Here is a 16,871-nt window from a genome sequence, read left to right on the forward strand (position 1 = left end):
TGGAGCAACAGGGCCATTTCCCTGGTCTGGGCCTTGAGGGGAGGACAAACAGGGGGCCCCCCAAAGAGATTGCCAGATTAACCGAGGCGGTTGGTTTTGGAGATGGACGCCCTGGGCCCTCCGACCCCAACCGTTGGCAGCATGCAGGGGTTTCCGTGTCTTCGGTGCCTGAGCCCGCCCACAGGGAGGGAAAGTGCTGAGTCACTCTGGCGGGGCGCGTTGGCTCGGGGCGGGGCTCGGACCAGATCCCCCACCTCTCTTCTCCTCCTGCACCCCCGGCCCGCTCTGACTCTCGCGAGAGCCCTACAGGCTATAAAGGCAGCGCCCCGCGCACCGTCTCACGAGTCTTCTTCCTGGCTTGTCTTCGGCGTTTTTGTTCGTGGAGCGGGTGAGAAAGTTTTCTCATACGGCGGTCGTCGTCTTTTTCTCATTGTTCTGGGGTCCCACCCTCCCACCCTGCTCCCCTTGGGTGCTGTGACGGGGGAGGTGGCTGGGTGAGATCTGAAGCTCGAGAGTGGTTAGGAGGTACGCGCACCCTCCCGGCGGCCTCCCTTACGGACTCGGGGACCTGTTGAAACCCTTAGGCTAACGTCGGCTCGAGTTTTCCTCCTCCCCCGGCAACCCGAGCACAGGGCGCTTGCTTATTGGTTTGGCGTGGCGGCCGGGCAGACTTGTGGTAGTGGTGGGCTCTCCTCAGTTAATCTTCCGGGCGGTTCGGGAAGCTTCTAGAATGGACCTGGAAAATGACCTGAGGCTACCCGCCCGACGTGTGGTAGAGGTGAAGGCTGTTGCTGGCCTGGACCTGCGGCTAGATGAGGAGTTTCAGATGTTGTGCCCTTTTCTGGCTTTATTTTTTTGTGTTTGCGGAATAGGGATTGTGGTGATAACAAATCCATCTGTGAAGACTGCGGCTTGCTTTTTTGGGGGGGGGGGTACTTTCCGAAGTGTTACGGTGGGGTCGATAATGGGAGCGGCAGGAGGGAACCTGAAGTCGGTTTTGGGGGGTGTGGCTTTCGCCATGAAAGTTAGGGCTGGTCCGCCGAGGCCCACACCGGCTTGAGGTCCAACGGTTTTCATCCCGCTGAGTCGGACTTAAATGGACGTGGGGACCACCTCGAAAAGCAGGTTTGGACTAAAAGGTGGTTTATGTTCGGGTCACACTCCATACATTTGGTCACCAAATTGCAGCTTGATGTATTAGTGTTTTTGGTCTGTTAAAGGTGTTAAGCAGTAGAAAGTTAGTAATAATCGATGATTACGACGATTTTTTTGGTTATAGTATTATGTACCAAGGAATATCGGAACATGGAAGACTAGCTTCTTGGGTCTTCAAACTGATGGATTAGTGGTTTACATCTTAACTCCCTGTCTTTATGTTGACCTGGCTGAATCCAGTGTAACATTGCTTTTTAGCAGTGCGTATTTTAGTTTTTTTTTACTCCCCTTAAAGTAAGTGTTTTTTTTTTTTTTTTTTTTTTAAGTAATCTCTAAACCCATCCTGGGGCTGGAACCCATAACCCTGAGATCAAGAGTCACATGTTCCTCCAGCTGAGCCAGCCAGGCTCCCCAGCAATAAATAGACTTTTTGTTCTATTTACTGTTGATCCAGAATCCTGGCAGAAACGCGTTTTGAAAGTACTGCTAGAGCTTAAACACAGTTGCTAAGGTTTTGTAATTGAGCAGATGCCAGAATCCTGGTTTTGTGTCTTGAAAAGTTGGATGGGCTTTAGGGTGGTTTTGGTCTCCGGCAGGTGGACCTGGAGAAAGGTCAAGTGTGTTTCCTGAATTATGAAGGCAGATGAAGGTGCACTCTAGGGAAAGGGCAACATGACCACTTTAGAAATCAGATGTTCTCTTCGTGGCAATGTTCGTTTGGGCTCAGCTCAGGTTTGAGGCTGAATCTTCCTCTGTGCTGCTTTTTGTGTAATGAAAATAGAGGAAAATGCTTTTTCACAGATGATAGTAAAGAAAGTAATAGAGGTTACTTATGTTTTAAAAAATTGCTGCTTTCCTTTTTTAAAACTTTTTTAATTTTTTATTTTTTTAAAGATTTTTATTTATTTATTTGACAGAGATTACAAGTAGGCAGAGAGGCAGGCAGAGAGAGAGGAAGGGAAGCAGGCTTCCTGCTGAGGAAGGGGCTCAATCCCAGGACCCCGGATCATGACCTGAGCCAAAGGCAGAGGCTTAACCCAGGCGCCCCAAAATTGTTGCTTTTCAATGAAAACAAAAGCTAATACGAGATACATTTTTTATTTTGAGAGAGTGACCCTGAGAATGAAGGGGAGGAGGGGAGGAATGGGGGAGTGGAAGAGAGAATCACAACTGTAATCTCAGACCTGAGATCAGGAACCCAGCCCAAATCAAAACTCAGGGATGCTGGGGCACCTGGGTGGCTTAGTGGATTAAGCCTCTGCCTGTGGCTCAGGTCATGATCTCAGGGTCTTGGCATCCTGTCTCAGGGTCCTGGGATTGCTCAGCAGGGAGCCTACTCACTCCCCCCCCACCACCTCTGCCTACTTGGCGATCTCTGTTGAATAAATAAAATCTTAAAAAAAAAAAGTCAAGGGTGCTGAAAAGCCTGAGCCACCCACATTCTCCTTTAGTGTCTGATCTTTGTTCAGAAGTTGGAAAGCTCAGTTTATGCCTCATACCCATATAAAAATTAATGTGTATCCTAAAGTCACTGGACAATTTTTTTTTTTTTTTTTATCATTCTACAGCTAAGTCTATAAGTTGAACGGTGTTACCTAGAAGAATAAGTAAGGCTTGTTTCCAATTCACTTCCTCTTTTTTTTTTTTTTTTTTTAAAGATTTTATTTATTTATTTGTCAGAGAGAGCAAGGGAGAGAGAGTGAGCAAGGCAGACAGAATGGCAGGCAGAGGCAGAGGGAGAAGCAGGTTCCCTGACGAGCAAGGAGCCCGATGCGGGACTCAATCCCAGGACGCTGGGATCATGACCTGAGCCGAAGGCAGCTGCTTAACCAACTGAGCCACCCAGGCGTCCCTCACTTCCTCTTTTATATTTTCCAGCCAATAGCAAGATGTCTTCAGGAAATGCCAAAATTGGGCATCCTGCCCCCAACTTCAAAGCCACGGCTGTTATGCCAGATGGCCAGTTCAAAGACCTCAGCCTATCTGACTACAAAGGTAAGAGTAATAACAATAGGTTCGTAAAAGTGGAATTTTTACGATCTAGGATGGCTCATTAGATTTCTGTATCTCAGTTAGACTTGATTGTAAAATGATTTATATATCCTACCTAGGTCACAGTCTTAGGGTAGGAGGCTTTTGCCTTCCTGATGAAGTAGTGATTACCAACTGTGATCACTGATAGATACTCGAGAGTCAGACTGCTTATGGAAAAAGCCCATGCTTCATTATGCCTGGACGTACTACCTTAATTATTTCTTAGAACTCCTCAATTATATTACTGTTTTAGGGGATAATTCTTGTTATGCCATTGAAAGCTCAAGTCTTTGGAGTGTAAGCTGTTCAAGTTTATGAAACCTCTATGTCAGAGCTGCTGTATCATTAGGCAGAGGCTTAGGGACATTCCCTTGACTCTTAGCCCCAGGAGAAGAGTTGATGTTGCATTTGGGACCGTTCTCTTCCCTGTGATCGTTTAATGCAGGCACTTGGTCAGCTCTGATGAGGGTATTCCTTTGTTTTTGCAGTCCTGGAACAGTAGGGTTTTTTTGAGGTAGTTGGTACGTGGAGATTTCCTTGAAGTGCAAACCTGAAACTCGGGTGTAAAGTGTACCTTTTTTACTGGTGTAGTAATTAGTTCCTGGACTCAGTTTTTGGGTAGAACATGTGACTAAGGTTTCCTAACACATCACACTTGTTTGGAATGAGAAGCAGTTAAGAGGGGCCCTATGGAGGGAAGCTCCTGGCAAACAAGGTAAGTAGCACCACAGGGAGGTGACCCTGGCCCAAGGGTAAAGGCACAAGGTTTAGATGTAGCTGTTCTTTGTCCTCCAGGGCTTGACCTGCTGAGGCTTCATGGTGCTTGTTAAGTAAAGCCCTGGAGAGGTTTAGATGAGTAAGTTGCTAGTGATTTGGTTTTCAGAGTAAATGTCAAAAGGAGCAGCTTATTCTGACTTTAGACATTGCTGCTGCCTGGAAACCAGTGAATATTTGGAACTCTTTCAATAACTCAGCCTATTAGTTGTGGTGAGTGGCTGCTTGGCTGGTTGAAGATCTACTTCCACTGGTAATCTGAGTGACTTCAGCAAAATTTAAACTAGAGATCCTGTTATACCTTACTAGGACTTTGGGAACTTTGCCTCAAGAAATTTTTCTTGTCCAGTTAGGCTTGTTAGGAACAGGTTTATGGTGATTTAGATGATGACTTAAATCTTGTGTCCACAGTTATTGTGGTTCATTGTGGAAGAAGTGCCAAAAGCCCTGGTTTCCTCTTTCTTGGTCTCTTGAATGACTTGCAGCACAGAATTCAGCAATTGAGCTCTTTCTGTGCATTCATTGTATGCATTGGCATTTACTAGTCTAGTAGGTAATTTCATCCTAGGTTTTGCTTTCCTTTATTGGAGAACTTGGTGTTTGCTAATTTTAACTATCTAGAGATCAAAATCATACTGAACAGTGTTCATCTTATGGTTGGCAGCTAATGGGGAGGCAGGAAAATAAAGCTTAGAACTGAAAGAAAGTCTTTTCATGCAGGTTTTCCTACCACAAGAAGTTCTAGAAGTAGCTGCTAGGAAACCTTTGTGTTGAGTCTAGGCATTTGGCAGTTTGTCTACCATCGGCTTAAAAAGACTTTTTCATAGGAGAAGGTCTTTTTTTTTTTAATTTTTCTTGTGATGAGAACTGTGTTTAAAGATTTTATTTATTTACTTATTTTTTAAAGATTTTATTTATTTATTTGACAGATAGAGATCACAAGTAGGCAGAGAGAAAGGAGGAAGCAGGCTTCCTGCTGAGCAAAGAGCCCAATGTGGGGCTCCATCCCAGGACCCTGGGATCATGACCTGAGCCGAAGGCAGAGGCTTAACCCACTGAGCCACCTAGGTGCCCCAAAAGATTGATTTAAGAGCAAGAGTATGCTTGCCAGTGGGAGGGAGGGAAGGAGGGGAAGAATCTCTGGACCCTCTTCTGTGGGATGAGTCCACCTTGAAATCATGACCTGACCCGAAGTCCAAGAGTTGGGTGCTCAACACACTGAGCCATCAGGGTGCTTCAAGATTTTAAGTAATTTCTTTCTTTCTTTTTTTTTTTAAGATTTTATTTATTTATTTGACAGATCACAAGTAGGCAGAGAGGCAGGCAGAGAGAGAGAGGGGGAAGCAGGCTCCTTGCTGAGCAGAGAGCCTGATGTGTGGGACTCAGTCCCAGGACTCTGGGATCATGACCTGAGCGGAAGGCAGAGGCTTTAACCCACTGAGCCACCCAGGTGCCCCGAGATTTTAAGTAATTTCTTTTTTTTTTTTTTTTTTTTTAAAGATTTTTATTTATTTATTTGACAGAGATCACAAGTAGGCAGAGAGAGTGAGGGGGGAAGCAGGCCCCCCGCCGAACAGAGAGCCTGATGCTGGGCTCGATCCCAGGACCCCTGGGATCATGACCTGAGCCGAAGGCAGAGGCTTTAACCCACTGAGCCACCCAGGCGCCCCGATTTTAAGTAATTTCTAAACCCAGCGTGGGGCTCAAGCTCAGAACTCTAAGATAAAGAGTTACTGGGGCATATCGGTTAAGCATGACCTTGATTTCAGATCAGGTTGTGATTGTAGGATTGTGAGATGGAGCCCCATGTTGGGCTCTGTGCTGGGTGTGGAGTCTGGTTAAGATACTGTCTCCCCTTCTCTTTGCTTCCCACTCCCTCCCCCACAGAGCCCTGCACTCCACCTGGTGCCCCTTGGTTTTTTTTCTTTGTAAAGCAAGGAAGTGTGTTTTGAAGGCAAACTTCTGGTTCTTTCCTTCCCCCTAGGAAAATATGTTGTGTTCTTCTTTTACCCTCTTGACTTCACCTTTGTGTGTCCCACGGAGATCATTGCTTTCAGTGACAGGGCAGAAGAATTTAAGAAACTCAACTGTCAAGTGATTGGTGCTTCTGTGGATTCTCATTTCTGTCACCTGGCATGGTAAATTTCTTGGTCGATTTTGCCTGTGAACTTTGAACTAAGTAGCAGCTGGAAGTGGGGGGGCTTTGACAGTAGACTTGTTGAAGTATTGTCTTCTGGCTTCTGATGGAAGGGATTGCAAAGGCTCTGACTTCCTCCTTTTGCTCTTTTACACCTGGCAGCAGAGGAGCAGCAGCTTGGGTTGCATTTGAGTGTACTCTGGTGACCTTAAGTATATCTTCAGGCACTCAATTTCCTTGGGAAAAGGTTTGGTCTTGGGGGGGGGGCGGGAAGGAAGATTAGGAATGCTAAAAGAGGGAAGGAATAGATAACAAAAAACTACAGAAGAGTTTGAGTGAATGTGATATGTATATGTGCTTTTTGCTTTAGGATCAACACACCCAAGAAACAGGGAGGACTGGGACCCATGAACATTCCCTTGGTATCAGACCCCAAGCGTACCATTGCTCAGGACTATGGAGTCTTAAAGGCTGATGAAGGCATCTCGTTCAGGTATATGCCTGCCAGGGGCTGATATTCCATCAAAACTACCTGATTGACTTGAGGGACTATTGGAGAAAGGTAGGGCCCTGATCTGTAGACTCTGCTCTTTTCATTGTTGGTGTGTGTGTGTGTTTTTAGATCTTTATTTATTTGACAGGGATAGAGCCAGAGAGTACAAAGTGTGGGGGGAATGGGAGAGGGAGAAGCTAGGCTCCCCATGGAGCAGGGAGCCCGATGGGGGCTTGATCCCAGGACCCTGGGATTATGACCTGAGCTGAAGGCAGACACTTAGCAGACTGAGCCACCCAGGCACCCTGTTTGTTTATTTTTTAAATACTTTTTAAAAATTTCTCTCTGTACCTTATGTGGGGCTTGAACTCAAAATCCTGAGATACGAGTTGCACATTTTGTTGACTGAGCTAGTCAGCCACCCCCATCACTGTATGTAATAAAGCATACAGGATGATGATCTCATTTCATTCATTTTCTTTCCTTCCTTTTCTCTCTTTCTCCTCCTCCTGCCTCCCTTTCTCCCTCCCTCCACACCCAGTGTGGGGCTCTAACCCACAACTCCCAAGATCCAAGAGTCACACCTTCTGACTAAGCCAGCCAGGTATTCCTTGTTTCATTCTTTATGTAGGAAGACAAAGTCAGTGCAAGTCTGGGAGGCCAGCACATTTTCATTCCCACTGCATCTCTGTTCTAACAAAGTAGTTTCTAAACCTGTACTGCATGTCTCTCAAACCTTTAATCTCCTCTTCCCAGGGGCCTCTTTATCATTGATGATAAAGGCATCCTTAGGCAGATCACTGTAAATGACCTACCTGTTGGCCGCTCTGTGGATGAGACTCTGCGACTGGTTCAGGCCTTCCAGTTTACCGACAAGCATGGGGAAGGTAAGCCAATCTGCCTGGTGACTTTGACAACAGAATTGTGGTAGAATAGGAAAGATGGCAGGAAAAATGTCTACGAGATGAAAGCATGTCTACAAGAAATAAATTGTAGTGGATTGTAGGGTGAGGTAATGGAAAAGCCTGGGGAGGGAACTATATATAAAGGCTGTTTGTTCCAGCTGTATTGTCCCTGCTTCTGCCCTGCTCATTTAGATTCACTGCTGCAGCTTTTAACTTACTAAAGGAAAGGAGTTTAGGAGGATCCTCATAGATGTGTATAAAGGCAAAACAAAAGATGGGAGAATTTCATAGATAGGGCATGCCATTCTTAACTAGTGTTTATTGGGAGAAGAGCTTTAATCTCTGTGATCCATATTCATTTTATTAGTTTTTTTTTTTTTAAAGATTTTATTTATTTATTTGACAGAGAGAGATCACAAGTAGAGAGGCAGGCAGAGAGAGAGGGGGAAGCAGGCTCCCCGCTGAGCAGAGAGAACCTGATGCGGGGCTTGATCCCAGGACCCTGAGACCATGACCTGAGCTGAAGGCAGAGGCTTTAACCCACTGAGCCACCCAGGAGCCCCCATTTTATTAGTTTTTTATTTAAGATTTATTTGAGAGAGAGACAGATAGTGAGAGACCACGTGAATGGGTAGGTGAGGGAGAAGCAGGCAGGTTCCCTGCCAAGCTGGGAGCCAGACGGCTTGGGGCTTGATTCAGCAGGATGCTGGGACCATGACAGACAGACAATGGATGGAGCCACCCAGGTGACAGTAGGTTTTTAAATTTTTATTTTAAGATTTTATTTATTTTTTAAACTTTTTTTTTTTTTTTTTTGAAATTGATTTGATAGATCAGAAGTAGGCAGAGAGGGAAGCAGACTACCTGCTGAGCAAAGAGCCTGATGGGGCTCTATCCCAGGACCCAAGCCAAAGGCAGAGGCCTAACCGACTGAACCACCCAGGCGCCCTTTTTTATTTGACAGGAACGTAAGCAGGGGAGTAGAAGAGGGAGAGAAGCAGGCTTCTTTCTTCTGAGCAGGGAGCCTGATGGGGGCTCAAGCCCAGAACCCCAGGATCATGACCTGAGCTGAAGGCAGCCATTTAATGTCTGAACCACCCAGGCGCCCCCCACCTCCCTTTAAATAACCTATGACTAGTTTTGAATTTTGGAAAATAAAAGGACTAAGATAACTTGCCCAAAGACTAGATAGATACAGCTGTAATGCATTTATTTTATTTTATTTTTTTAAAAGATTTTTTTATTTATTTATTTGACAGAGATTACAAGTAACCAGAGAGGCAGGCAGAGAGAGAGAGAAGGAAGCAGGCTCCCCGCTGAGCAGAGAGCCCGATGCGGGGCTCGATCCCAGGACCCTGGGATCATGACCTGAGCCGAAGGCAGAGGCTTTATTTATTTATTTATTTTTAAACTATTTTTTTTATTTATTTATTTGACAGACAGAGATCACAAGTAGGCAGAGAGGTAGGCAGAGAGAGAGGGGGAAGCAGGCTCCCTGCCGAGCAGAGAGCCTGATGCGGGGCTCGATCCCAGGACCCTGAGACCATGACCTGAGCCGAAGGCAGAGGCTTTAACCCACTGAGCCACCCAGGCGCCCAAGTCAGAGGCTTTAACCCACTGAGCCACCCAGGTGCCCCTGTAATGCATTTATATCTTTAAAAAAAAAATTTTTTTTTTAAAGATTGATTTATTTGAGACAAAGAGCATGTGAAGGAGGGAGGAGAGGTAGAGAGAGAGAAAAGCAGACTATGCTGAGCAGGGAGCCCCTGAGATCATGACCTGAGCTGAAGGCAAAAGCTAAACCAAGAGCCACCCAGGCTACCTGTTTTTATCTTCTTCTTCTTTTTTTTTAAATATTTTATTTATTTATTTATCAGAGCAGAAGCACGGAGAGCTGCAGGCAGAACAGGCAGAGCAGGCAGATGGGAGAAGCAGGCTCCCTGCTGAGCAAGGAGCCAGATGTGGGACTCAATCCCAGGACCCTGAGATTATGACCTGAGCCGAAGGCAGACGCTTAACAGACTGAGCCACTCAGGCGTCTCTGTTTTTATCATCTTAAATTACACTGTATTGTAGTGTGGTACTTAAAATCTGGAAATAACCAAATTATATAAGTGTTTATGTAAAAAAAATTTTTTTTAAGATTTTATTTATTTAGGGGCGCCTGGGTGGCTCCGTGGGTTAAAGCCTCTGCCTTCGGCTCAGGTCATGATCTCAGGGTCCTGGGATCGAGCCCCGCATCAGACTCTCTGCACCGCAGGGAGCCTGCTTCCTCCGCTCTCTCTCTCTGCCTGCCTCTCTGCCTACTTGTGAACTCTCTCTCTCTCTGTCAAATAAATAAAATCTTAAAAAAAAAAAGATTTTATTTATTTATTTGACAGAGACATCATAAGTAGCAGAGAGGTGGAGGGGGGGGGAAGCAGGCTCCCTGCTGAGCAGAGAGCCCGATGTGGGGCTCGATCCAGGACCCTGGGATCATGACCGGAGCCAAAGGCAGACACTTAACTGAGCCACCCAGGTGCCCCATGTAAAATTCTTTTGAGGAGAAGTTAGGGCTAGGATGTTTGGAGATGAAATATCTAGATTCTCCTTTAGGTGTTTGAGGATAAAAATCCTGTTTCTTTTATAAGTTGTTCTAAGATCTACACATTACCGAGCAGTTTGAACTTGTGAGTTTTTATCTAGCATTTGTCAGAGTGTGGGCCTTCTTTTTCTAATTCTGGAGCACTAGTATTTTCCTCATATTTTCATTGTTTTGTGATAAAGTACTGAACCACTTGATCCGAGCTTTTTTTTTTTTTTTCTTTTAAGATTTTATTTATTTGTCAGAGAGAGAGAGGGAGAGAGAGCAAGCACGGGCAGACAGAATGGCAGGCAGAGGCAGAGGGAGAAGCAGGCTCCCCGATGAGCAAGGAGCCCGATGTGGGACTCGATCCCAGGATGCTGGGATCATGACCTGAGCCAAAGGCAGCTGCTTAACCAACTGAGCCACCCAGGTGTCCCAGCTTTTTTTTTTTTTTTTAAAGATTTTATTTTTATTTATTTGAAACAGAGAGATCACAATTATGCAGAGAGGCAGGCATAGAGAAAGAGAGGAGAAAGCAGGCTCCCCGCTGAGCAGAGAGCCCGATGTGGACCCTGAGGTCATGACCTAAGCCAAAGGCAGAGGCTTAACCCACTGAGCCACCCAGGCGCCCTTGATCCCAGCTTTGGAGTTAGTAAGGCTGTAGCTTTTTGACCCTCTCCCCCCATTGGTATATAGTTGTTGCTGGACTGAGATAACCTTACCCTAACTAAGACTTAGTTTAGTTTTTAAGGACTTAGGTCATGAGGCTGTTAAGTGCTGGGTAATTGGGAGAATGGAGATCTTGAACCCCATAACCTCCCAAGCTCGATGCAATTGGGGACAAAATAGTTGGGATCAAGTGCTACTGAGGTAAGATGAATTACGTAGATGTACTTGGATGAATTGGCCTTACTGCATCTCATTTTCTTTCTTTAGGTGATAAATCGTTCAGACTAGTTTTCTAAGGCCCATGTCCTCTCTCATATTAGGATACAGAATATGGAAGTTGTTAAGAGTCTGAATTAGTGGTGTCTGTTTGGGGGACCTGAAAGTGGTGCTTTTGCTAGAGTTGGAGGCTAATAGGGATTAGTGAGTGATATCCGAAGGCACCTTTGTAGAAGTGAGTATGGGCTTTACCTTAGCGCATTGAAGGAGCAGATGGTTCCTGACACTGCCCCCTGGTGGGGGATGAGATTCAGCACAAAGAAAGGAGGAGTTAGGGAATGGCGAAGACCTTTCCTAGCACCTGCATGTAGCCTAGACTCTTGAATCCGCTTTCATAACTCTGAAGCTTGCTTCTTCAGACTCTTGGTCTCTTCAGCTTCTCATCCCACTAGAACAGGCACTTTGTGTGCAGCCTTTATGGCTTATATGAAGGTTAATGCTTGAGAGCCTATGAATACCAGGCACACCAAAGTACTTTTTTATTTTTATTTATTTTTTTTATTTATTATTATTTTTTTAAGATTTTATTTATTTATTTGACAGAGAGAGATCACAAGCAGGCAGAGAGGCAGGCAGAGAGAGAGGAGGAAGCAGGCTCCCCGCCGAGCAGAGAGCCCGATGCGGGGCTCGATCCCAGGACCCTGAGATCATGACCCGAGCCGAAGGCAGCGGCTTAACCCACTGAGCCACCCAGGCGCCCCCAAAGTACTTCTTAAAAAAAAATTTTACTTATTTGACAGGGAGATAGTACAAGTAGGCAGAGCAGCAGAGAGAGGGAGAAGCAGGCCCTCTGCTGAACATGGAGCCCAATGCGGGGCGTTGAGCCCGATGCGGGGCTTGATCCCAGGACCCAGGGATGATCTGAGCCAAAGGCAGACGATTAACTGACTGAGCACCCAGGCACCCCTCTGAAGTACTTCGCATGTATTATTTATTCTACATGCCAATTTTTTTTTTAATTTTTATTTTTTTAAGATTTTATTTATTTATTTGTCAGAGAGAGAGAGAGGGAGAAAGAGCAAGCACAGGCAGACAGAGTGGCAGGCAGAGGGAGAAGCAGGCTCCCTAATGAGCAAGGAGCCCGATGCGGGACTCGATCCCAGGATGCTGGGATCATGACCTGAGCCGAAGGCAGCTGCTTAACCAACTGAGCCGCCCAGGCGTCCCTACATGCCAATTTTTATTGAGGTATAATTAACTCCGTTTTTAGGTGTACAACGTAATTAATTTAAAAAAAATTTGAGTGGTGGGAGAGAGCGAGCATGAGAAGGGGGGAGGGTCAGAAGGAGAAGCAGACTCCCACCGAGCTTGGGAGCTGGGTACGTACTTGATTTTGGGACTCCAGGATCATGACCTGAGCTGAAGGCTGTTGCTTAACCAACTGAGCCACCCATGTGCCCCCATAATGATTCAGTTTCATTTGTGTATTTCTATTTCCTACATTTCCTATTTGCTTTCCAAGTTTTTATTTAAATACCGGATAGAGGGGCGCCTGGGTGGCTCAGTGGGTTAAGCCACTGCCTTCGGCTCCTGTCATGATCCCGGGTCCTGGGTTCGAGCCCCGCATCGGGCTTTCTGCTCGGCAGGGAGCCTGCTTCCTCCTCTCTCTCTGCCTGCCTCTCTGCCTACTTGTGATTTCTCTCTGTCAAATAAATAAATAAAATCTTTAAAAAAAAAAAATAAATACCAGATAGAGTAACAATTAGTTTCAGGTGTAGAATTTAGTGATTTCATCACTTAGAAGATACTAGTGGTCCTCACAAGTGATCTCCTTAACACCCATCAACCATTTTAACCCATGCCTCCACCCCTCCACTGTAACCCTCAGTTTATTCCATGTAATGAAGAGCCTACATTTGATTTCAAGGACGCATAAACCAATACTTAAACATAGCACAAACTCATAGTAAATGTTGAAATTGGGATCCAGATTCATAACCATCTTTTTTTTTTTTTAGGTAATGTTGAAAAAAATTGTTTAGGGCTTTCTGTATTGGAAGTTCTCATACTGAGGTTACTGTGAGTGATGCCATTTTCTCCTTGGAGAGTCATGGTATTTCAGTTGTATTTGAAAGCTGATTTATGTGGGACTCAACTATTTCTTCTGGTCTCCATATTCTGAAAAAGCCACTGCTGCTGGATATGAGTGAAACATCCAAGTGTGGGTCTTCCTGTCTTGTCACTGATAAAACTGGCACATAAACTAATTTTATTTTTTTTAACTGAGAACTTTTTAAAAATTTTGTTGAAGATCCCTGGTGGAGGGGAAGGGGCAAAGGGATAAGCAGACTCCCCACTGAGTAGGGAGCACTTAAAAGCTAGGCTCAATTCCTGGACTCTGGGATCATGACCTGAGCCGGAGGCAGTCACTTAACCAACTGAGTCACCCAGGTGCCCCATGAATTTTTTTTTTAAAGGTTTGTTTATTTATAAATAAAGGGGGGGTGGGGAGGGTTGGGGTGGAGGTAGGATAGAGGGAGCTAGAATCTGAAGGAGACCACTGCTGGGGGTTGGTGGCGGGCATCCCAAGACACATGAGATCATGACCTGAGCTGAAACCAACCAAGAGTTGGCTGCTCAACTGAGTGAGCCATGCAGGCACCCTTGCCTTAATTTTTTGTAGGTGGTGTGAAGTAAGGGTCCACCTTCATTCTGTCCCTTGTGGAAATCCAGCTGGTCCTAGTAACATTTGTTGAAGAGCATTCAAGAGTCCCCCCCCCCCAATATAATTTTAAATTTTTTATTAACATACAAAGTATTAGCCCCAGGGATACAGGTCTGAACCGCCAGGTTTATACACTTCAGTAGCACTCAACCATAGCACATACCCTCCCCAGTGTCCGTAACCCAACCACCCTTCCCTTACTTCCTCCCCTCAGCAACCCTCCGTTTGTTTTGTAAGATTAAGGGTCTCCTGGGGCGCGTGGGGATGGCTAAGTGGATTAAGGCCTCTGCCTTTGGGAGCGCCCGGGTGGCTCAGTGGATTAAGCCACTGCCTTCGGCTCGGGTCACGATCTCAGGGTCTTGGGGTCGAGCCCCGCATCAGGCTCTCTCTGCTCAGCGGAGAGCCTGCTTCCTCCTCTCTCTCTCTGCCTGCTTCTCTGCCTACTTGTGATCTCTGTTTGTCAAATAAATTTAAAAAAGAAATCTTAAGAAAAAAAAGTCTCATGGTTTGTCTCCCTCCCGGTCCATCTTGTTTCATTTTTTCTTCACCCCCTCAAACCCCCCACTTGGCCTCTCAAATTCTTGATATCAGGGGATCATAAGATAATTGTCTTTCTCTGATTTATTTTGCTAGTTCCATCCACGTCGTTGCAAAAGGCAAGATTTCCTTTCTTTTGATGGCTGCATAGTATTCCTGTGTGTGTGTGTGTGTGTGTGTGTGTGTGTGTGTACACACACCACATCATCTTTATCCATTCATATGTTGATGGATAGGTTCTTAACATAGTTTGGCTATTGTGGACATTGTTGCTCTAAACATTCAGGTGCATGTGCCCCTTTGGATTACCACATTTGTATCTTTAGGGTAAATAGTAGTGCGATCACTGGGTTGCAGGGTAGCTCTGTCTTCAACTTTTTGAGGAACCTCCATGCTGTTTTCCAGAGTGGTTGCATCAGCTTGCATTCGCATTGAAGGTTTTTATTTATTTATTTATTTATTTTTAAAGATTTTATTTATTTATTTGACAGAGAAATCACAAGTAGGCAGAGAGGCAGGCAGAGAGAGAGAGAGGAGGAAGCAGGCTCCCTGCCGAGCAGAGAGCCTGATGCGGGACTCGATCCCAGGACCCTGAGATCATGACCTGAGCCGAAGGCAGTGGCTTAATCCACTGAGCCACCCGGGCGCCCCTGAAGGTTTTTTTTTTAAAACGTGTGTGAAGCATACATGAAACTAAATGCCTATTCATGCACTATCTACTGTTTTTCTTTTAAAGAGTTTATTTTTTTGGCGGAGACACAGCAAAAGAGGAGGAACACAAGCAGGAGGAGAGGGAGAAGCAGGCTCAATCCAAGGATCCTGGGATCATGACCTGAGCCAAAGACAGATGCTTAACGACTTAGGCACCCCACTAACGAATTTTACATTGTTTTGTAATGATACTTCAGACAGATTATTTCTAGAACAAGGCATAAAATCGAAGGTGTTACTTGTCTTTAAATTTCAGGTGCTCTACATGAATAAATTTAGGTGTAATAGTATTAGGGCTGTGGTGAGGATTAAATTACATGCTTATAGTTAGCCTTGCACTGAAAGGCTGGAATGATTTCAGACTGTAGCATAGGCTTCTGTTTCTGGTATGTTCAACCTAGCCTAGCCTCTTAAGGGATCAGATTTGGTTATTGAGCCCTTTGTCTCCATTTGTTCATGGGAGGAAGGTGGAGCTCATGATTGAGCAGGTTATTAACAATACTTATCTCTTGCAGTGTGCCCAGCTGGCTGGAAGCCTGGCAGTGATACCATCAAGCCTGATGTCCAGAAGAGCAAAGAATATTTCTCTAAGCAGAAGTGAGCGTCGGGCCATTTTAGGGCTGGGCTGTAGTGGGTGGCCATGAAAACAAAATCTCTTTTGTACTATTGTTATGCTTAAAACACAAGACTTTAGACTTTGTGCAGATGTGGTATGGGATGGGACAGGCCTTTCCTGCAGGGGTGGGGAGTCCAGCCTTTCTTCCTCTGGAGAGAATGGCCTGAACTGTGTTACAGGGCAGGCCAACTGTGATGTACAGTAGTAGGGCAACACTTTCGATCTTCTGTTGTTTCTATTAAACTTGAACTGAGACTGTGTTTGATTCTTCATGGGGGGGTGCTACTTTTGATTTGGAGAGGAATTTACGTTCTGCTTTCCCTTTTTTAGGAGAAAATGAGGGTGAGAGCTTCAGAATCAAAATTATGGGGGCGGGTAGGGGAAAATGCAGGTAGATTACAGGAAATGGAACTGAACCCAGGTGGTGGTAATATTTTCACTGTATCTGGGGGAAGAAAGCAAGACCTGCAGTCATGTTGGCTAAAGCATTGAAATATGTGTTAATGCGTTAAAGAATAAATTACAGGCTTTGGATAGGCCCCAATGAGATGATTTGGGACATTTACTTTCATGCTACTGGGAGTGCTGTATGAGAACTGAAGCTTGGCCTCTTAATGATAAATGCCTGGTACTGGGTTTATGAAAGATCAGAAGTAGAGGCTTTGAAACTAAAAGGGGGAGGGGAAACAGATTCCTAGTGTTTATAGGGTAAAGTTTTCTGTATCAAAAGCACAGTGCTGGGATACCTGGGTCGCTCAGGTGTGTCTCTGAGGCTCTAGTCATGGTGCCAGGGTCTTGGGATCAAGTCCCCTCTTGGGCTCCCTGCTCATGCTGCATGCTTGCTTGCTCTCAAAATCTTAAAACAACAAAAATCCACAGTGCTGAGCACTTTGGTTGCTTTGGATCCCAGTTTTGATTTGAAGGTAGTCCTTTTTTGGCCCTTACTGTCCTGAGGGAGGGAGGGATGTTTGGGGAGAAGGTGGTGGGTGCCTTCTGAGCCCTTGGGGCTAAGGAAAAGAACTGAGTCTGTTGTGTATTCTGAACTCTGTTAGAAACCTGTCCGCTACTTCAGCGTATTCTCACTCCTCCAAGCAAGACCTCTATAAGCAGCAGTACAGGATTGCCTGGGCATTCAAAGACTGCTAACACTTTTTTAAAGAAAAAAAATTTTTTTAAAAAAAGATTTACTTGACCGAGCTAGGGAGGGAGAAGCAGGCTTCCTGCTCATGTGGGACTCGATCCCAGGACCCTGGATCCTGACCTGAGCCGAAGGCAGGCGCTTAGACTGAACCACCCAGGTGACCCTTGACACCATTTTAATAAGCCAGGCATT

At 45.4% G+C, this 16,871-nt stretch overlaps 1 protein-coding gene across 1 annotated transcript; it reads left to right on the plus strand.

Moving 5' to 3' along the window:
• Positions 1-235: 235 nt before the first annotated feature.
• Positions 236-15,793, plus strand: PRDX1 (peroxiredoxin 1). Its single transcript, XM_047723904.1, has 6 exons — positions 236-388; positions 3,034-3,150; positions 5,948-6,101; positions 6,471-6,593; positions 7,350-7,480; positions 15,438-15,793. The coding sequence occupies exons 2-6, from the start codon at positions 3,045-3,047 to the stop codon at positions 15,521-15,523; spliced, it is 600 nt and encodes a 199-aa protein (XP_047579860.1). The 5' UTR covers positions 236-388; positions 3,034-3,044; the 3' UTR covers positions 15,524-15,793.
• Positions 15,794-16,871: the final 1,078 nt, after the last annotated feature.

The sequence above is a fragment of the Lutra lutra genome, chromosome 4, assembly GCF_902655055.1.
Source record: "Lutra lutra chromosome 4, mLutLut1.2, whole genome shotgun sequence".
Classification (NCBI taxonomy): domain Eukaryota; kingdom Metazoa; phylum Chordata; class Mammalia; order Carnivora; family Mustelidae; genus Lutra; species Lutra lutra.

What these genes read in the sequence shown, in the direction of transcription:
- PRDX1 (XM_047723904.1), top strand. Translation starts at nt 3,045, where the DNA reads ATGTCTTCAGGAAATGCCAAAATTGGGCATCCTGCCCCCAACTTCAAA. An exon ending in CATTTCTGTCACCTGGCATG is followed by an intron (nt 6,102 to 6,470) that starts GTAAATTTCTTG and finishes TTTTTGCTTTAG; the next exon opens with GATCAACACACCCAAGAAAC. An exon ending in TACCGACAAGCATGGGGAAG is followed by an intron (nt 7,481 to 15,437) that starts GTAAGCCAATCT and finishes TATCTCTTGCAG; the next exon opens with TGTGCCCAGCTGGCTGGAAG.